The sequence below is a fragment of the Bos indicus x Bos taurus genome, chromosome 19 (assembly GCF_003369695.1).
Source record: "Bos indicus x Bos taurus breed Angus x Brahman F1 hybrid chromosome 19, Bos_hybrid_MaternalHap_v2.0, whole genome shotgun sequence".
Taxonomy (NCBI): domain Eukaryota; kingdom Metazoa; phylum Chordata; class Mammalia; order Artiodactyla; family Bovidae; genus Bos; species Bos indicus x Bos taurus.
The window spans coordinates 50,863,228-50,883,500 of record NC_040094.1 but is presented as its reverse complement, the minus strand read 5'-3'; the positions used below and the strand labels follow the sequence as shown (position 1 = coordinate 50,883,500).

At 51.5% G+C, this 20,273-nt stretch overlaps 2 protein-coding genes and 1 long non-coding RNA gene across 5 annotated transcripts in view; 1 reads left to right on the top strand and 2 right to left on the bottom strand.

Annotated features, from left to right (window-relative positions):
- TBCD (tubulin folding cofactor D) overlaps positions 1-20,273 on the top strand; it is a 148,489-nt gene that overhangs the window by 109,941 nt on the left and 18,275 nt on the right. For all 3 annotated transcript variants that reach the window (XM_027517757.1, XM_027517756.1, XM_027517758.1), the window contains exons 19-26: positions 897-970; positions 2,422-2,539; positions 3,142-3,202; positions 4,821-4,843; positions 10,179-10,210; positions 12,840-12,902; positions 13,809-13,885; positions 15,468-15,549. In XM_027517757.1, the coding sequence (XP_027373558.1) occupies positions 897-970; positions 2,422-2,539; positions 3,142-3,202; positions 4,821-4,843; positions 10,179-10,210; positions 12,840-12,902; positions 13,809-13,885; positions 15,468-15,549 (530 nt within the window). The remainder of the gene's footprint in view (positions 1-896; positions 971-2,421; positions 2,540-3,141; positions 3,203-4,820; positions 4,844-10,178; positions 10,211-12,839; positions 12,903-13,808; positions 13,886-15,467; positions 15,550-20,273) is intronic.
- On the bottom strand, positions 12,909-16,473 carry LOC113877560. Its single transcript, XR_003506763.1, has 3 exons — positions 15,712-16,473; positions 15,120-15,178; positions 12,909-13,412 (listed from the first exon to the last, which is right to left on the bottom strand). It is a non-coding gene; the product is annotated as an uncharacterized LOC113877560 (long non-coding RNA).
- The window catches only part of B3GNTL1 (UDP-GlcNAc:betaGal beta-1,3-N-acetylglucosaminyltransferase like 1), a 125,932-nt gene continuing 125,253 nt past the window's right edge, over positions 19,595-20,273 (bottom strand). The window contains exon 14 of the transcript XR_003506762.1: positions 19,595-20,140. The gene's annotated coding sequence lies outside the window, so the exon portion shown is untranslated. The remainder of the gene's footprint in view (positions 20,141-20,273) is intronic.

Sequence of the window (20,273 nt, the reverse complement as noted above, 5' to 3'; positions counted from 1 at the left end):
TTTGCAAGTATTTTCTCCCATTCTGTGAGTTGCCTTTTCTCTCTGTTGATTGTATCCTTTGATACTCGGAAGTTTTAGATTTGAACACAGTCCGGTTTATCTATAATCAGTTGACCTGTTGTCAGTGTATATAGTTTTTCCTTTGCCTCTGCTTTTGGTGTTGGAAAACATTTTAGAAAAAGATCTAAAAAAGTTTAGATTTGGCAAGAAAAACATTGCCAAATATAATGTCATGAAGCTTTCCCCTTATGCTTTTTTCCTAAGAGTTTTATAAATGAGGTCTGACATTTAGATGATAAATAATATTATTTTTAAATACAGAAAGCTTATCTTCAAAGTGCACTAATTGGGAAGATCACTGCTGGGATGGGGCTGGGGGGCGTGCATGGAGGCGGGCATCCGTCTCACAAGTGGCCCTCTGATCAGAGCCTGTCCGGCCCCTGGCAGGCTTGGCTTTTTACCCAGTCTTGGGGTCGTCCTGTTGTGTGCTGAGAACGTACCAACTGTGCCTTGATTGGAGATGTTTGCACTGATGTGATGTGCACCTCCTGTGTATTAGCTTGAGCCACTGGAACTTCCCTCGTTCCGCCTGTGATCTTCCCAGTGGTGTTGCCCAGACTCCCGGTACTGCTGTCCGCTGTGTCCCTCGGGGTGCAGGAGGTTAGACCCACGTGGCCATCCAGCGCCACGCAGATGGCAGGCTTGCATGTAGTGCCGCCTCTTGGTGAAGGCTGTCTCCCTCATTTAGGAACAGAGGTTCTTATTTGCTAGTTTATTTGTATCTTTTCTCATAGTGTTTGGCTAAGTGGCCAGGAGACAGCTCCCGCACACTGTTCTGAGTGAAAGCCAGACTCCTCAGCCTGCAGGACTAACAGTGTTGTCTGCCCCGCCCCCAGGACCATCAGGGAGCTGTCCGCCAAGGCGCTGCGGAACCTGGCGCAGCGAGCGCCCGAGCACACCGCCCGCGAAGGTAGGTGCTGCCCACATGCCCTCACACGTGCACAAGGGTGTGCGCTACAGACACACGCACACACACCCAGCAGAACGCTGATGTTAAGACCTGAGGGTCTCTCTCTTGCTGGGAAGGGTGTGAAGAGCTGGTCTGTGCTTCGTTGGGGACAGAACACAAACCAGGCGCCGCAGCCTCTGGGAGCACAGGCGCTGTGAGCACTGAGGTGTGCGTGTCCCCGGGAGCCCCAGGGCTCATTCCTCTGCCATCCCAGCCAGAGTGGAGGATCTGCTGTGCACTGTGTGCGTTTCAGGATGAGCCTTGAAACAAGTGAAGCAGCTCATAATATAACACACAAAACAGTGAGCTGCCTCCCTGGGGCTGCGGGGGACTTGCTGACTTCCTGGGCTGGGCCTGAGTGTGCTCTACTCAGGAACAAGACGGCCAGTCTGAGTTAATGACATGCCCTTATCGTTAAGAAAAGACCCTGTATTTGTTCCATCATGGCTTTTCTATTTGGAATCAGTAGGCATCTGATTTCAATTCAGGAAACAATACATAGGTTTCTTCGATTTGTACTTATTCCCACTGACGTTTATTAGAGAAGTGACTGTTGTTGGATTACAGTTGTTCAGTTGGAGTTACTGATTTTATGCAGACACTCTAGGATTTTACATGAGGACTTGGGGCCTGTGAAGGTCCTTCGTGGTCTCTTAATTAATGTCAGAAATCTCTCCTGGTGTTTACTTTCCTTTGATGCTGATCCTGCTGCCTGAATGAAGGGGACACTTTCTTCCCAGTTCAGGAGTGCTGACTGCTCTAGGATTCTTAAACACTGACCACTGCCACATCTGAGTGCCCGTGACGGCCCCCTCCCAGCAAGGATGCTGTTGACGTCCACGGCCTCTGCAGGGCTGTGACCATGCTTTCCCTGGCTGGTGGGGCTGGAAGGACAGAGCCTCTGTCCTGGTTGTGACTCCTCATCTGTACTCCCGGCCAGGCTGCAGGGACTCTGGTCCTGCTTTCTGTCCCCAGAGCACAGGCTCCGAGGTTTTCTCTGCTCTGAGCAGCAAGGAGGGAACTCCTGGCTGAGCCAACATGTGTTGGCTGAAGGGTTCTACAGCCCAGCCTCTGTCCTCGCTGCCCCCCAGCACAGCCGTGGGGGTCCCTGAACAATAGGAAGGACCTGGAAAACACTCTGTTTTCCTTCTTCCCTGCTGTCTGTCCTCACCCTGAGTCACCACCCTGTGTCTGGGGCCCCGGAGATGTGTGCTATTTGGGACAAGTGTCCTCTTAAGTCACATTCGTCCTCCCTGCTCATGCATCTGCTGATGGGGTTCGGCGTGTCGGAGGCCTTAGTTTCGCCCTGGTTGTGAGGTAATGACAGAACTGAGCGGGTGCATTCTCCCCTGGATCCTGAACCCGCGCGTCTGACAGTCACCCCGTGTGCCTCTCCCGCTGTGTCCTGGCAGTGTTCCCGCGTCTGCTGTCGATGACACAGAGTCCAGACCTGCACACTCGGCACGGGGCTGTGCTCGCCTGCGCAGAGGTCGCCCGCAGCCTGCACACGCTGGCCACGCAGCAGGGCAGGTAGGAGCCCCTTCATTTGCACCTGACAACATCTGTCAGCGGTCCCCTGTCCTCTCTAGGGGATCCCACCTCACTGGGCTTCTCTTGTCACCTCGTTCTTTCCGAGATTTAAACAAATTGTAAAGCAAAGACACGTTTTCCAGACTTGGTGTGGAGTAGCCGTGTATTCAGTATTCTGTGTTCGTTTGTCACTTTGAATAATGTAAAATACTAGAGGATATAAAAGTTTGAACCAGGAGCTTCTTCTGTTGGTGCAGTTGGTATAAATAACAACAGACGCAGTATGGGGTGGCTGAGAACGTCTGAACGTCGAGAATGTTTTGTGAAGCAGCTGCTCCATCTTCTTACTTTCTGACTGACTTTTCCTCAGAGACACAGCTCACCACACACTATGATGTCTGTGCCATGGCTCCTGAACTCCACCTTGAGGAAAACTGTGTTATATAAAGTCGATTCCTGTCCCTCGAGGTGGTTCCCTGGGGGCACGATGATGGCGGATCTGAGTTGACCCTACTTCTCTCCCCAGGGCTCCTGGGAATTTCAAGCCCCCCGCCCCAGACTCAAAACCATGGTCCTCACATGTCGTGTTTGAATTCCTGCAGGCCCGTCTCGGACTTCCTGGACGAGAAGGCCATGCATGGCCTGAAGCAGATCCACCAGCAGGTCAGTGTGAGCCGCCGGGGCGCCCCCTCCTCGGTCTCCTGGTGCCTGGGGGCCTCCCTGCCCCCACGCCCTTCCCGCTCCTCAGCTCCAAGTACAGCCTGGAGTTGGTCCTGGGGCTTTGGGCACGAACCCTGGGGGTGAGCTCAGGCTCTCCTGTGTGGCCAAGTGTCCCCCGCTGGGCCTGGCAGAGAGTGCCTGCCTCTCGTCTGGTCCTGCTGCACTGCCTGGCCGCCCTGCTCGATCCGGGCATTCTCGCGGGATGGTGGGTGGGTGGTGGCTCACAGAAGGCCCTGCGCCCCCAGCTTTACCCCCACGGGGGAAGCTCCCCGTCTGCAGTCACACCCAGGGTTTATGTATGCACTTCTCTGGGGGGGAGGTGTGTGTGTTTTTCTGGGTTTTGAGATTCTCAAAGGCTTTTTGTGACTCAAAATTGGTGAAGTACGAGCTCTGGGTCTGAATGTTATAGGATAGCATGAAAGTCACTCTTGAGTGTTAAGCTTTACCATTTGTTGTTCTGGGTTGAGTTCTGTTGTAGGATTTTTATGTGATAATTGACCATTTTGACATCCTCCCCTCATCCCGTTGGTGCTGTTAGCTTTCATTTCCATTTTAGCAAAGTCATTTCATCTGTTGAGGTGCGTTTCTCACCTTTAAGGGTGTTTCTGTGTATGTTTTTGGCTGTGGTGGGTCGTTGTTGCTGCACGCGGGCTTTCTCATCCCGGTAAGCAGGGGCTACTCTCCGTTGCAGTGCTTGAGCTGCTCATGGTGATGGCTTCTCTTGTTTGGAGCGTGGGCTCCAGGGCGCTTGGGCTCCAGTATTTGTGGCTCACGGGCTCCAGAGCTTATCTCGGGAGTTGTGGTGCAGGGGTGATGTTCCCCGACCAGGGATTTAACTCGTGTCCCTTGCATTGCAAGGCGGACTCTTAACCCCTGGACCACCAGAGAAGCCCTCATTTCTCACTGTAGAGTGGAGTCTGGTGCTACCTGGACACTGTGGAGCCAGGCTGATACCAAGTGGTGCTGTAGAAGGTTCAGTGTGGGGGCCACCCCGTCCTCGGCTTCTTTTTTTTGTAGAGCCTGGATGATAGCGGAACCTACTTGCTTGAGTTTCTGTGAGAACTGAAGAATGTGTCTGGAGAGTTGGGTGGAGTTTTTGGCACAGCATGAGCTTTCAGTGAGTGGGGGCAGGGACGGTAGTTAGTGGGATGCTGAGGTGCTTCTCTGAGTTCCTTGCCAGGAGAAGGGCTGGCAGGCTTAATTTTCTGCCTGAGGGGCTGTTGGGGGGCAGGTCCGGTATCCAGGCATCTCCCTGCTGTCACTGGCTGGTGACCCTCTTCCTCCCTGCTCTGACCCTCGGTTTCCCTACCAGGCCAGGGAGGGAGGAATCTGGGCTGTCTTGGGGATCAAGCGCAGTTGTGCCGGAGGGTCTTAGCGAGGGAGGGGCTTCTTAGCGAGGTGCTCCTGGAGAGTGGAGTGCACTCCGTCAGCCCTCCTGCGAGACGCCCGCCTGTGCTTGTCTCTGTTCTCCTTCTGATGCTCGTTGATGTTATATACCTGCTGTGTTATATTTTTAAATCCTAGTAATTCAGATGACTAATTTTCAATTCTTTATTTTTAGCTTTACGATCGTCAGTTATACAGGTAAGATTTACATACCTAAAGTTTTATGTTTTGTGAAGAAAACATTGGGCCCCTAGTCACGGGCATCTCCTGAGTGGTCCTTGCTGAGTCATCTGTGTGTCGTATTTGAGCGAGTGAAGAGCCGTGAAAGGCGTGGTTGGGTTCTGAGCTTCACAGACAACATGACGAGAAGCTTCCGCCTTTGACTGTGGAGCCTGACAGGCTTGTGGCTGTGGACAGACCACCCGCAGCAGCGGCACCGGCTGGATCTGCCTTCTGCCCTTTGCAGCAGGTCCCCTCTGCCCTGGTGGCTGTGGTCCGCCCTCTGACTATCACGTGGATAGAACTATACTGTGCAGTCTTAGGGTCTGGTCTTTCTCACCGAGAGTGCTGTTTCTGAGATTCACCGTGTGGTTGGTGTGTAGCGGTGTGTTCTCCCATAGAGCTGTTGGTGGTCAGCGACCTGTGTGCTTGGTACCTTCTTGCCAGGTGATGGGCATCTTCACTTCTGTGCATATTGGCATATGAGTCTTGGTGTGGACGTGTGTTTCTGTTTTTCTTGGGTGAATACCTGTGTCAGGACCCTCTGTGGTCAGTGTGGAGACGGGACGAGGTTCCTGGGCTCTTTGGTGGTGTCTGTTTCCTGTTTAATGGTCCTTCCCTTAGAGGCATCCTGCAGGTGATAACTCTGCTGAGCGAGTCTCCTGCTGGGTGGGCGGGGCCTGGTGTGGACCTGCACCCGTGGGTGTGGCTCTGCCTCCCGGTTTCTGCTTCTTGGGTGGAGGCCTGGAGGGAGTTCCCGTGGGCGCTCTTGGCTGTTCCACCAGTGCTGCCTGCCTGCTTTTCATCTGTTTTAAATAGAGAGGAACGACTCATTTTCTCATACATGAAAACGTGTTCAGTTGTTCCTGATGAAGTGGCCTGAACTCCGCTGGACTAACCATGGATGAGCAGGGAGTGAGCTGCGTGCCAGGTGAACTGAGGAGTGAACCCCTGGCCACCCTAGGGCCAGTGTGCTTTTGTCGTGTGTGGCTTTTTTTGGAGCTGAAGGCTTCTGATGATATCGTTAGCATTTTACAAATTCCAAATGCACATCTGTTCATTGCCTTTAAATGTTCTTTTCTAGTGATAAATCTCAAAAGTAATAGAAAAGAAGCCCCTTCCTTGAGGCCAGCGTAGGGAGATGATGCGCGTGGCGTCTGGTGTAACAAGGGCTCTGGGTGGGACGGGCCTGGCGCCTCAGCAGTGTTTGTTCCCCAGGTATGACTCCCACACAGACCACAGAAGGGAGGGCACGTGCCCCACAGAACCAGACTGCAGGGGCCTGAATCCGAGTGTCCAGTCCTGACCTGTGAGATCCAGCTTAGCCCCACTATTTCCTTCGACTGTTTTCTGATTGTGAATTTGGGGGTCCCCGAGACCACTCCCAGGATCAGGGACTGGGCTGGCAGAAGGACTCGGCACTCAGCATAGCCTTTGGTGCTGTGGAAAAAAATGAAAGTGAAAGTCACTCAGTCATGTCTGACTCTTTGCGACTCCATGAACAATACAGTCCATGAAATTCTCCAGCCAGAATACTGGAGTGGGTAGCCTTTCCCTTCTCCAGGGGATCTTCCCAACCCAGGAATTGAACCCAGGTCTCCTGCATTACAGGCGGATTCTTTACCAACTGAGCTCTTGATGCTGTGACTGTGGCTTATTGCTGCAAAAGTGTTCATTCAAATCAGCAACATAAAAGGCCCAGAGGACAGAGTCCCTGGCAGATGAGGCACAGCTTCCTGGCTGGGTCCTGTCCCCGTGGAGTCAAACCAAATCCTCCTAATGGCTACTTGTGACACACAGCTTTTGCCACCCAGGGAGACCACCCCCCCAGCCTTGGCATCCAGGGTTTCCATTGGGTTGAGCTGATTCTCTGTGATGTGAGGGCCCACCACAGATGGCACTACCAGTGTTGACCTCCCACAGGGCTCCCGGCCCAAGTAAATGGAGGATCCTGCCTGGCAGAGCCCTCTCGGGCTCAGACCTCCATAGCTGGGACCTCCTTGGAGCTGGAAGGGACAAAGCTCCGGACCCTTCCTTCTTGGCCCTCACCTCCAGGAAGCAGCCTCGCCTATGGAAGTAAATCCTCTCTCCTGGAAGGGACCCCTTAGGTCAGTCTGGTGCTAGAACCTTGGGTCCCACGTGACCTGAAGATCCCTCTTACATTGGCAAAGAACACAGGGCTGGAGCATCTCACAGGTTCTGACAGACTGACAGGGCAGCCCCGTGACACCAGGGGTGGTCAGTGCTGGCTGGCTGTGGGGGGCTTGTGCTGGGAGGACCGCCGTGTGCAGTGGGAGCTCTGAGCACTCGCTGTGTCCGGCAGGTTGGAAGGAGAATCCCTGTTGAGGAGGGGCAGGAGGGTGAGAACTCCTGGCCAGGCTGCGTGGTGCTCCTGACTGGGAACACCCAAGCTCTGAAACCTGGCAGGCACTTCGTCAGCGGGCCTGGAGCTCTCTGGGGAGCCCTCGCTGAATTTCCTCTGACACTTGAGTGCGTGGGGGCCTCGTTGCTTGTGGTGGCCACGGCCCAGTCCCTATGTGTCTGGCAGCGTCAGGCCCTCCTGCAGGAGTGGTGACAGGCCATCCTTTGCAGGACAGAAAGTCTTAAAGAAATGTGAACTGTGGGGAAATGGAAACGGCAGGTAATGTGGTCGAGGGAGCTGGATCTTGATCTTGGAGGGAAATGTGAGTTGCATGTGGGGTTTGCACCTGCTCTGTCTTCTGGTCCCCTGGGGGGTGTGCTCCTGCTCCTCTGTGAGTGAAGCAGTTGGCCCTTGGGAGGCCGCCTGATGTCCTGGGAGCCACGGCCTTGTGGCCTCAGGGGTGCTGGGTTCCCCCGGTCTCTTTGGGGCCCCCTTGCTTTCTCAGAGATGTGAGCGACTCTGGGAACTGCGTTCTCTTGGGTGGACTGTGCTCAGAAATCTTCCTGGGGGAGGACGTAGCAAGGACTGATTTTCCCTAACCCCGAACGTTTTATCTTGAGTTTGGGGTCTAAGTAAAATTAAAAGAATCACGCAGGGAATGCCTGTTCACCCTTCCTCACCTCAGTCAGTCATTCATAACATCTTGACCGTTTGCTTTCTTTCTTTCTGTATACGTGTGTTGTTTGTTTTCTTTAGTAAGTTCTGGGCCTGTTACTTCCTCTTTAAAACTTGAGAAAGGATCAGGGAAGAGCAGGGACTTTCTCCTGTGTGACCACATACGACCAGCGTCTGCACTGCACCCAGGAGGTTCCATGTGACCTCCGTGACCTGTAAGCGGAGGTTCCTTCAGCTTGTCTTCAAATGCTCTCCGTAGCCTTCTTTCCCCCTTGAGCTAGGACCTACTCAAGTTTTTGTGCTGTGTTTGGTGTTACTCAGTTAGCCCCCTTTTTGCTTTGCACGACACAGCCTCTTTTCAGGCCAGGTGTGCTGTGTGCCGTCGCACATGCCGGGTTTGCTGGGGTGCTCCCTGCATGACGGCTCTGGCTCACCCATGGCGTGGCCGGTGCGGCCGGCTCTGGCTCGCCCGTGGCGTGGCCGGCGCGGCCCTGCGGACCCTTGTGTTGCCTGTGATGTCGGTGTGTTTGCCCCCTGGTGGAGACGCTGACTTGACCCCTGGGTTTAGGGACGACCTCCAGAAGGTCAGACGTGCCGGTGAGAGGCATGCACCCCCTTGCAGCTAGCAACTGGCCTGACGGTGGTTTCAAGACTCGTGGATCCTGGTTTCCAGCGCCGGCCTTGCCTGAGTCAGCCATCACCCTGTGGTCTGCCAGGGGGTGCCTGGCTGATTCCCTCATTCTTTCCATGTGCATTTTCTGAGACTTGTCTGCAGAGAGCAGCGTCCCTCCCCACTCCCACCCTGCTGTCTGCCTGTCTGATGTATCACTATAGACTCGTGCACGCCCCCCCACCCCCGCCAACACCATGCTGTACTTTAGTAATGTCCTTGTTATTCCTTCTGTGACTTAAACCGCCCTGTACTTGGTCCACCGAGGCTATTTAAACGGACTCTGTCGTTTTTACGTGATTCGCTTATCTTTGAGCTGGGTCTCTTTAACCTCTTCGTCTTTATTGCTTTGGTTTCTGTCCCCATCATCGTTGATTGCGTTCAGTGCAGCTTTTCTTTTCAGGTCTGTGTTTTTATTTCTTGAGGTCCTGTTTGTGTCTTGCTGTGACTCAGTCCGTCTCCTCCCCTCCTGGGACATGTGCATGAGCTGAGAGCTGTTCTGACAACCCTGTGTGTGTATCCCCTCCTCTTGGGGAGCTGCTGGGTCTGTGCGGGTTGTTTTCTTGGAGTCGTGAGGGGTGTTCTGATCCTCAGCGGGGCGCTGGGCTCTGTGGTGTTTCTGTCGCTGGGCGCCGCCTGCTGCTGTCGGGCTCTGCTCGCCTGGTGGGCTCAGTTGGACCCCTTCACAGCCAGCTCTGGAGGCCTGGCAGGGCCAAAACAAGTGGGCCGGCCGCTGAGGTGGTCCTTGCGGGGGTCTCCTGGTGCCTCGTGCCTGAGGAGGCCCGTGCTCTGCCTGAGGGGGCTCCTCCCCGCCTGTATGGGTTCCTATGCGTGCCCCGCCTTCTCCTTAGGAGTGTTTTTCTTCTTTCAGACTCAGGGTCAGTGCTGGGGTGCTGCTCCGCAGCCCCTCAGATTCCGGCCGCCTTGGCCTCCCCACCTTCCATCTGCGGGGGCCTCGCTGCTGGGCCCTGGCTGCTCCTTCCTCCTCCCACACCTCTGTCTGCAAGCCTCTGAATGTTTGTCCAGTTTTCCACTTGTTTGAGGCAGGAGGGCGAACTCGAATCCTGTTCCTCTGCCTCGGCCGGAAGCCATAGTTTTCCTGCCTTCTCCCGGAGTGTTTCTTGAACTCATGTCCACCAGTTCCCCATCGTCAGCGTCCCACGTCAGTCGGGGGTCCAGGCGGGCAGCCCCTCTCCCCGATCCTGCTGGGTGATGATATCTTCCTGGTGCCTTAAGTTCCTGTAGTTTTTACAAAATACCCCTCTCCCCGATCCTGCTGGGTGATGATATCTTCCTGGTGCCTTAAGTTCCTGTAGTTTTTACAAAATAAGAGTTGAACAGTGTTTGGAGTTTGTTACATGTGATTCTGTGATATAATTCATACCAGGGATTAGAGTCTCCAGTGAAAACTGAAAATCATCTCATAAGCGGTCACAGCACATATTTTCATTTCTTTTCATAAAAAGTAGTTCACGTGGCCAACAACAAATGCAGCTCTTTAATGTCGTCTTAATATTTTTTGGAGCCTGAAGTTACATCTGTTACTCGGTGAAAATATTTACGTTTTGTATAACAAGAGTTTTAACTTTGTTTTCATTAATTTTCAGGGGTCTGGGAGGAGAGCTCATGAGACAAGCAGGTAGGTCTGAGCAACAGAGGCTGCAGGTTGTGGGGCAAGGTCCTTTCTTCCCACCACTGAAGGAAGACAAAAGTCCCAAGGGTATTTATTTACTTGTTTTCCATCTTGTAAAGTTCCCTGATGGGCTCCTTTGCAGGGACCAGTGGCCGGGCCATTTTCTGGTCAGAGTTACCGTGGCGGTGCACCTGGCCTGCACATCCTAACTCCAGGGCTGCCTGCTCAGCCCGCTGCTTCTCCTGTGTGTGTGCACCCCAGGCTCTTAATTTTCAGCTTCTGTGGGTCCAGATACATTTTAGTAGCTATGGGGCTGGCAGCCGCTGGGGTGGGATGAATGAGTAGAGTAAGTGTCCCATGAAGGGGTGATACAGTTAGGAATGCGAATGTTGCCCTCTTTCCCTCTTCAGTATGATAGATTGATAAAACAGAAGGGAGAATCAGAAGTTTCAAACGTACATGGGATTTCACGTGTGACAAAGAAGGTACGTGTTTCCAACCTGGCTGAAGAGGGCAGTTGATAGAGTGGTTGATGATGTCCCAAGGAACCACGTGGAAGGAACCAAAACTGTGTCCCCTCTGCACACATACACAAAGCTAAATCTCTAATTAACGGACATTTTACTGATTAATTCCTGATTAAACTTAAGTGTAGGAGGTACATTTTTTAAAACTTGAAGGAAATTTTAGGAGAAATTAAGTGATCACATTGGTCCCTAAAAAACTTCCTACCCAGGAAGTTTTCAGCCTCACCTGGTTGCTGGGGAGATGCTGGTTAGCTCCACGAGGAGGACGCGTCTTCTCGATCATATTGGCTACGTCAGAGCTGGGTGATCCTCTGCCGATGGAACGCCTGCTCTGGAGTATATGTTGTTACAGCATTTTCCGGTTGCGAAGGGCATTGTCTCTTAGGATTAAAAACGTGCAGTCTTCTGCCCTGCATGGCCACTCCTAGGACTCTGCACCCCCAAAACATGTAGGGGTGACAGGCATCCTGCTGGACAGACAGGCAGTCTGTGTGCTGATGGGATGTGTGTGGCCATCTTGTTTGACATGACAGAAACTGGAAGGAGAGCTGAGCCCAACAGGAAATATTGGATTAACAGTTTCATAACCATAGTGTGGGATGTTGCCCGTCTTCTAAAGAGCATGGGGTCTCCCGTGGTCAGTTACGTTGTTTGAGAAGAAAAGCAGTTCGGTGGCTGGAGCCGGGGAGGGGCCTGTGCGCATCCTGGCTCTGCTGGGACACCCCTCCTCCGGCCCCCAGGCCCCCTCGTGCTGGCAGGTCACATCTGTGCTCAGGACGGTGGGAGTCGGGAGTGTGAGGAGGTGGGGTGGAGTCCATGCTCGCAGAGACTGCAGAGCTGGCTTCCTCGCTGGCCTGGCAGCATTTCAGAGGACAGCTGCCGCCAGTCACTGGTCCCTGGGGGGCAGTGACGGGCACCCCTGCTGAGGCATGGCGGCTGTGCAGTGGGCACAGGGAGCCTCTGTTGCTGTGGGCGCTGAGGTTGGGATTTGTTGCTGCCAGCCCAGCCTAGCCTGGCCATGGCGGGGGGCGCCTATGGTCTGTGACCCTCTGAGCGTGGGAGGAGGTATGGGAGCCATGCTCCAGCTCAGCTTAGTTTCGGGGTCAAGGTGGGAGCAAGGTGGTGAAGACGGGGTCAGGGCACCGAGCTGACGGGAGGAGCGCCTGTGCTCTCTCAGCCTGTGAAGGTCCGTGATGGGACCCCCAAATTACATGGCCACCAAAATGTCAGTGGTGGTTTTCTATCTCATTTTTCTGTAGTGTTAGATTTTTTCCAGCAAATGCAAACTACTCATTCAGTAGGAGAAAACCATTAGGCTGTTCTATTGTAGGGACCGAGGTAGGGGTGCGTTTGCTGTGTGAATGGGCAGCGTGAGGAGCCATGTGGGATGGGCAGAGCCACGTGGCCTGTGGGCAGGCGCCGGGCAGGTCAGAGCCTCCTTGGTGCCAGGACAGCCATGTGAGGCCACCACACAGAGGCTCAGGTGTCCTTGTGGTGGTGGCCGCTGAGCAGCTCTACTGGTCTATGTTTCCACGCGCAGAAGTGGTAGTTTATTAAAACGGACACTGCATTATTTACAGAGGTCAGGAATTTACCAGAGCTTTGCGCACTGTGGCTCATCTGGGGACTGTCCCGTCGGGGTGATACGTGTTACCTCCTCTGACCCTGTCCGGACCCTGGTGCTGACCTGAGGTGGGGGAGCCCCCCTCCAGGGGAACTTGCTTCTCCGTGGTCCTCATCGGGCAGGTGCCTGCTGCTCAGCCACAGCGCCTGGTCACTTGTGGGTGTCCGTGGTTTGAGAGCTGAGTTGTCTGTCCCTGGGGGTTCGTATGGGGTCAGACCTGCGGCCTCCACGTGTTGCTCCCTTGTCTGGGCAGGGTTCCCCGAGGGCACCAGCGTGATGCTGCTGCTCGTGGCTCCTGGCACTGCCCCCGAGCCTGGGCCAGGTCTGGTGCTGAGGACATGCTGGGGGCTCGCCCCCGACGCCCACGCTGAGGGGCAGGGGCGGGAAGGCGGTGCTGGCCGCGCCGGGCTCCGGTGCGGCAGGGTGGGTGCTGGGATGGGCACTTTTGGGGAAATGACATTGCGTTCATCCTTTTTCTTCCTAGTGTGCATTTTAATAGAAAACATGGCCCTTTCCAAAATGCCCTTCAGAGGTGACGCCGTGATCGGTAAGTGCACCTCTCCAGCGACTCACATTGTGGCATTTTTTTCCAGAACTAATTCAGCTTGAAAAGTGAAGACCAACCTGTTAGGGTGGATGGTAAATTCCATCTTGTTAGTATCTGTTTTAAGTTGCTGTTAAGAACCCACTGTAAACAGGGAGCATCCCCCACACTCTCCCCACAGAAGCAGAGATTCTTCCTTCTCTTCCAAGGGCTCAAGCTCCTTCCTCAGGGCTCCCGACTGGAGCTCTGCCTGTCACGGCTGTGCCCAGCACCAGGCATTCTCAGCCGTTCCTCTCCCATTTGGACAGTGCCAGCCTGAGGGGCGAGAGCGGAGGCCCAGCAGCTGCCTCGGCTCTTCCAGGGGTGGCAGTCAGGCCCCGGTGCTGGTCTGGAGCGTCTCCAGGCTCTGACGTTGTGGCCGCTGGTCACAGAGAGGTAGTAAGAAAAGCCTTGGGGTCACCGCCCCTGCTGGCTGTGCTGGCTCTTTGCTTTACAGCCTCAGAAGTTCTGAAACTTGAGGAAGAAGCAAAAAATGAGTTAGTGTTTGTTTCCAAGTATTAGATCTAGTTGAATTTTGTGTTTCATTTTTATTGGTGGGGGGATTGTTCAGGGAAGAAGTACAGGCAAAGACCACTTGAAGCTTGCAGGGGTAAAAGGAGAACAAAAACTTGCCCATCGTGACAGTTTTCACATTTCAACAGCAGAAAGAAGAGTTTACCCCTATAGGTGGAGAGGGCAAAGGCCTTTAGAATTTCATTCGACCTGGAGAGCATGTACCTCAGATTTCCTGCAGGTTCCTCTCAAAGGTCACTGTCTACTTTGACTTGAGAGGTAGAAGATCTGTGTGGTGTTGTTTTTAATTTGATGCAAATGTTCTTTACCAGCTGAATGAATTTGTTTCTTTGACAGATGGTTGGCAGTGGCTGATAAACGACACCTTGAAAAACCTCCACCTCATTTCAAGTCACTCTCGACAACATATAAAGGTGTGGGGAGCAAAGGCTCTCTGGCTTTTGCACTGTGTATAAATATTTGAGTGTTTCAAAGGTCTTTGTGCATTTTGAGTCCCTTTTGTAGACCAACATGATTGATAAATGCCAATAATTATATTTGGAATTCTGAATGATATTGTTTATGTAATTTATGATCGGGACAACTAATGCAGCCATCATTGACCAGAATATTTAAATTTTTTATTATTGTTTCTAGTTTTATTAATTAATTTGCCTTCTAAACGTGTTCCCTATTGAGCTGTATAATTTAGGGCTGGAGGCTCCTGTTGTGATGCTCACGTGCGGACGAGCAAACTGCTAGAATCGTGACAGCATGTCAGTGTCAGTCACGCCCCGTGGCCACTGCTGTCCTGCCTCAGGACAGGTGAACTTTGGACTAACAGAGTTGCAACCTCTACCCCCGTGCAGAGATAATAGCCTTGGTATTGATAATGACTAGGCTTTGATGTGGAGGATGAAGGACTGGAAGTAGATATTGGTCTTTCTTGTAGCTCTCCAGCCTCCTGTGTCTCAGTTTTTCTGTTGGGTGAATAGAACATATCTTCAGTCTTCATCCCTTTTTCTATAAGTAACTTTATCGTTCTGTAGGATCCAGGTACAGTTTTACTAGTTGAATTTGAGTTCTTCATGATCGGTGTCAGAATTCCTTTTAAAAACAATCCATAGTTCATTCACACCAGTCGTGATCGTGTGTGAACCTGCTCTGATTTGTGCGAGGACACCCCTCCCCCGGCACCTCCGTTGGTGCTCCCTGATCTGAAGGAGCCCTGGGAAGACCCAGGCTTCCCTGGTAGCTCAGTTGGTGGAGAAGCCACCTGTAGTGCAGGAGACCCTGGTTCGATCCCTGGGTTGGGAAGATCCCCTGGAGAAGGGAACTACCCACTCCAGTATGCTGGCCCGGAGAATTCCATGGACTGAATAGTCCATCGGGCCACAGAGTCAGACACGACCAAGCGACCTTCACTTGGGAAGAACACAGGAACCCAGCATTTGCCCCGTGTGGTCTTCACCACGGAGAAAGGCTGAGGTGAGCCACTGTGGAGGCGACAGGAGGGCCAAGGGCCTCTGTGGTGTGAACCCCATTCCTGCGCTTTGTCCCCTGAGGTGCCCCAGCCTTGGGTCAGCCCTCCTCCTTGTCCAGCCAGCCCTGTTCCCAGCAGTCCTGGGCCCCCAGCTCCACTGCATACTAGGCCTCTCTGTGGCTCACCTGAGGGGCCTTGCCATGCAGCTTCTGGTGTTTAACACACTTTTCCATCATTATTTCAGCTGGGAAAGAAGAAAACACCACATTTCATTATTGCCTTTCACATGGAGAGACGTGAAATTTGCACTGTATGGAGAAAATAACTTTTATATCCAGTGTATTAGTTGCAGAGAATAGTAAACTTATGACCACATCTGACTGACGATGATGACAATGTCTAGCAGACATACCAGAAAGAATGATGTCATCAGCCTCTGGGTCTTTCAAACCAAGTCACTGGCCTGACCGCAGGGCCACCTGGCTGCTCCTTGACCAGGAGCCTGCAGCTCACTCACGTCTCCTCTGTTTCAGGAGGCGGCTGTGTCGGCCCTGGCCGCCCTCTGCAGCGAGTACCACGCCCGGGAGCCTGGGGAGGCAGAGGCTGCCGCACAGGGTGAGTGGGTGTCTGCACTCAGCCCTGCACCCAGTGGGGCTGGGGGTGGGTGGCTGTGGGGTGCCTGCCTCTCCTGCTGTGGTGTGGACGGGCCTGGGGGGTAGAGAGAGTGGGCGGCAGGCTGTGGTGATGCCGCCCCTCCTCAGCCCATCCCGTCCTCACCTGGAGCCAGACTTCTCTGAGGCCACGTGGGCTCCACTTCCTGGATGTTACCACTTTACTGTAGAATCAACTCTTACTTCAGCGGTGTTTTGTTGTTATGTTTTTAAGTCCACTGTGCCCTGTTTTGGACTTTGGAGGCTCCCAGTGCTGTGGTGGAGCTTTGTCTCTGGGAGGACCTCTCTTCTGTCCTGTCCCTGGTCTTCCTCGGGGCCCAGCCCTCATTATCAGGGGACTGTCATTCGCACTCGTTCCCCAGGCTCTGTCAGCTCAGAATTGTCCGCTTCTGCTGCCTTCCCATGTCCTCCTGCTTTCATGCTTTTTCCTTGGAGTCTGTTCATTCGGTGATTACTTGACTGACTTTTCTATTTCATGGTTAAGTGCATTTAGAATTTTTGTATGACCCACAATGCTTTTCTGGCACGTGTCCTTCATGTGTTATTATCTTTTCCTCTTCCCATGAACAGCGTCGGTGTAGCTGTCTTGTTGCATGTCTTTGCATCAGTTGGGTTTTCCGGAACTAGCCTCTAAGCTGCAGTTTATCTGACACGTCACACGGTCCTGTTTGTAGGGTCTAGTTCCGGAGTGGGAGTTTCATATTAAAAAGCTTTGTATTTACACGTTATGTGGCCTGGAGCTTTCCCTTGTATCATAATACAGAATATTTATTACAGTTACTTCAAAAATATATGGAACACTTCAAAAATTATTTTAAGTATGGAAGAATCATGGGTTATTTTTCAGTTGCTAAGTCTTGTCTGACTCTTTGCGGCCCCATAGACTGCAGCATGCCAGGCTTCCCTGTCCTTCACTATCTCTCATGAGTGTATTCAAACTCATGTCCATTGATTTAGTGATGCCATCCAACCCTCTAATTTTCTGTCACCCTATTCTCCTGCCTTCAATCTTTCCCAGGATCAAAGTCTTTTCCAATGAGTTGACTCTTTGCATCAGGTGGCCAGAGTATTGGAACTTCAGCTTTAGCATCCATTCTTCCAACGAATATTTGGGGTTGATTGCCTTTAGGATCGGCTGATTTGATTTCCTTGCTGTCCAAGGGACTCTCGAGTCTTCTCCAGCACCACAGTTCAAAAGCACCAGTTCTTCGGTGCTCAGCTTTCTTTATGGTCCAACTCTCACATCCATAGATGACTACTGGAAAAACCATAGCTTTGACACTACATCCCTTTGTCAGCAAAGTGATGTTTCTGTTTTTAAATATACCGTCTAGGTTTATCATAGCTTTTCTTCCAAGGAGCAAGTATCTTTTAATTTCATGGCTGTAGTCACTGTCTGAAGTCATTTTTGGAGTCCAAGAAAATGAAGTCTGTCCCTGTTTCCATTTTTTTCCCCATCTATTTGCCATGAAGTGATGGGGAAACAGTGGAAACAGTGTCAGACTTTATTTTTGGGGGCTCCAAAATCACTGCAGATGGTGATTGCAGCCATGAAATTAAAAGACGCTTACTCCTTGGAAGGAAAGTTATGACTGACCTGGATAGCATATTAAAAAGCAGAGATATTACTTTGCCAACAAAATTCCATCTAGTCAAGGCTGTGGTTTTTCCAGTGGTCATGTACGGATGTGAGAGTTGGACTGTGAAGAAAGCTGAGAGCCAAAGAATTGATGCTTTTGAACTGTGGTGTTGGAGAAGACTCTTGAGAGTCCCTTGGACTGCAAGGAGATCCAACCAGTCCATTCTAAAGGAGACAAGTCCTGGGTGTTCATTGGAAGGACTGATGCTGAGGCTGAAACTCCAATACTTTGGCCACCTGATGCAAAGAGTTGACTCATTGGGAAAGACCCTGATGCTGGGAGGGATTGGAGGCAGGAGGAGAAGGGAACGACAGAGGATGAGATGGCTGGATGGCATCACCGACTCGATGGACATGAGTTTGGGTGAACTCCGGGAGTTGGTGATGGACAGGGAGGCCTGGCGTGCTGTGATTCATGGGGTCGCGAAGAGTCGGACATGACTGAGCGACTGAACTGAACTGAACTGTTGGACCCAGATGCCATGATCTTAGTTTTTTGAATGTTGAGTTTTAAGCCAGTTTTTTCACTCTCGTCTTTCACCTTCATCAAGAGGGTCTTTAGTTCTTCACTTTCTGCTTTTTGCATATCTGAGGCTGTTGATATTTCTCCCTGCTATCTTGATTCCAGCTTGTAATTCATTCAGCACAGCATTTCACATGATATACACTGCATGTAAATTAAATAAGCAGGGCAACTGTATACAACCTGACATACTCCTCTCCCAACTTTCTACCAGTCTGTTCCATGTCCGGTTCTAACTGTGGCTTCTTCACCTGTAAACAGGTTTCTCAGGAGGCAAGTAAGGTGATCTTGTTTTCCCATCTCTTTAAGAATTTTCTGCAGTTTGTTGTGATCCACATAGTAAAAGGCTTTAGCAAAGTTAATGAAATAGATATAGATGTTTTTCTGGAATTCCCTTGCTTTTTCTATGGTCCAGTGGAGGTTGGCAATTTGATCTCTGGTTCCTGAAAGACGAGGCTGTGAAAGTGCTGCATTCAATATGCCAGCAAATTGGAGAACTCAGCAGTGGCCACAGGACTGGAAAAGGTCAGTTTTCATTCCAATCCCAAAGAAAGGCAATGCCGAAGAATGCTCAAACTACTGCACAATTGCACTCATCTCACATGCTAGTAAAGTAATGCTCAAAATTCTCCAAGGCAGGCTTCAGCAATATGTGAACCATGAACTTCCTGATGTTCAAGCTGGTTTTAGAAAAGGCAGAAGAACCAGAGGTCAAATTGCCAACATCTGCTGGATCATAGAAAAAGCAAGAGAGTTCCAGAAAAACATCTATTTCTGCTTTATTGACTATGCCAAAGTCTTTGACTGTGTGGATCATGATAAACTGTGGAAAATTCTTCAAGAGATGGGAATACCAGGCCACCTGATCTGCCTCTTGAGAAATCTGTATGCAGGTCAGGAAGCAACAGTTAGCATTGGACATGGAACAACAGACTGGTTCCAAATAGGAAAAGGAGTACGTCACGGCTGTATATTGTCACCCTGTTTATTTAACTTATATGCAAAGTACATCATGAGAAACGCTGGACTGCAAGAAACACAAGCTGGAATCAAGATTGCCGGGAGAAATATCAATAACCTCAGATATGCAGATGACACCACCCTTATGGCAGAAAGTGAAGAGGAACTAAAAAGCCTCTTGATGAAAGTGAAAGAGGAGAGTGAAAAAGTTGGCTTAAAGCTCAACATTCAGAAAACGAAGATCATGGCATCCAGTCCCATCACTTCATGGGAAATAGATAGGGAAACAGTGGAAACAGTGTCAGACTTTATTTTTCTGGGCTCCAAAATCACTGCAGATGGTGACTGCAACCATGAAATTAAAAGACGCTTACTCCTTGGAAGGAAAGTTATGACCAACCTAGATAGCACATTCAAAAGCAGAAACATTACTTTGCCAATAAAGGTTCGTCTAGTCAAGCTATGGTTTTTCCAGTGGTCATGTATGGATGTGAGAGTTGGACTGTGAAGAAGGCTGAGCGCCGAAGAATTGATGCTTTTGAACTGTGGTGTTGGAGAAGGCTCTTGAGAGTCCCTTGGACTGCAAGGCGATCCAACCAGTCCATTCTGAAGGAGATCAGCCCTGGGATTTCTTTGGAAGGAATGATGCTGAAGCTGAAACTCCAGTACTTTGGCCACCTCATGCAAAGAGTTGACTCATTGGAAAAGACTCTGATGCTGGGAGGGATTGGGGGCAGGAGGAGAAGGGGACGCCAGAGGATGAGATGGCTGGATGGCATCACTGACTCGATGGACGTGAGTCTGAGTGAACTCCGGGAGCTGGTGACGGACAGGGAGGCCTGGCGTGCTGCGATTCATGGGGTCGCAGAGAGTCGGACACGACTGAGCGACTGATCTGATCTGATCCGCTGCCTTTTTAAAATCCAGCTTGTACATCTGGAATCATGGATGCAGTAGTCTAAATCTACTTTTTGGGAATTTTTCCAAAAGTTAGAAAATACTTTGTCATCTGATCCTGATAGACTTTCTGAGTTAGTGACGTTATACTGTGTCCTCGTACCACACGCAGTTCTACCTAAAGAGCCAGCACAGTTGGCCCTCTGTGTCCGCAGACTCCACGTCTAGAAAGAGGACTTTCAGCTGAAGTGTGTTATCGTAAGTTCCGCCAAAGGTGTCCGTGAAAGTGGAATTCGTTTCCCCCCCCCAATGTATGAGGACGGAGGCTTTCACACACACGTTACAGAAGCCTTGCTGTGTTGAAGTGTAAGCGGTGGTGGCACCGCCTCTTCGGTTGTGGTGGGTGCAGAGCAAGGGCGTCCGGCCTTCCTCGACTTCGGAGCTGCCTTTCCAGAGAACAGAGCTGTTTTCCACTTGACCTCCTTGAATTCTTGAATAGCTTCAGGGCCCCTTTTCCTGTGAAAGTGAAAGTCATTCAGTCCGTGTCCGACTCTTTGCAACCCCGTGGACTGTATAATCTATGGAATTCTCCAGGCCAGAACACTGGAGTGGGTAGGTAGCCTTTCCCTTCTCCAGGAGGCCTTCCCAG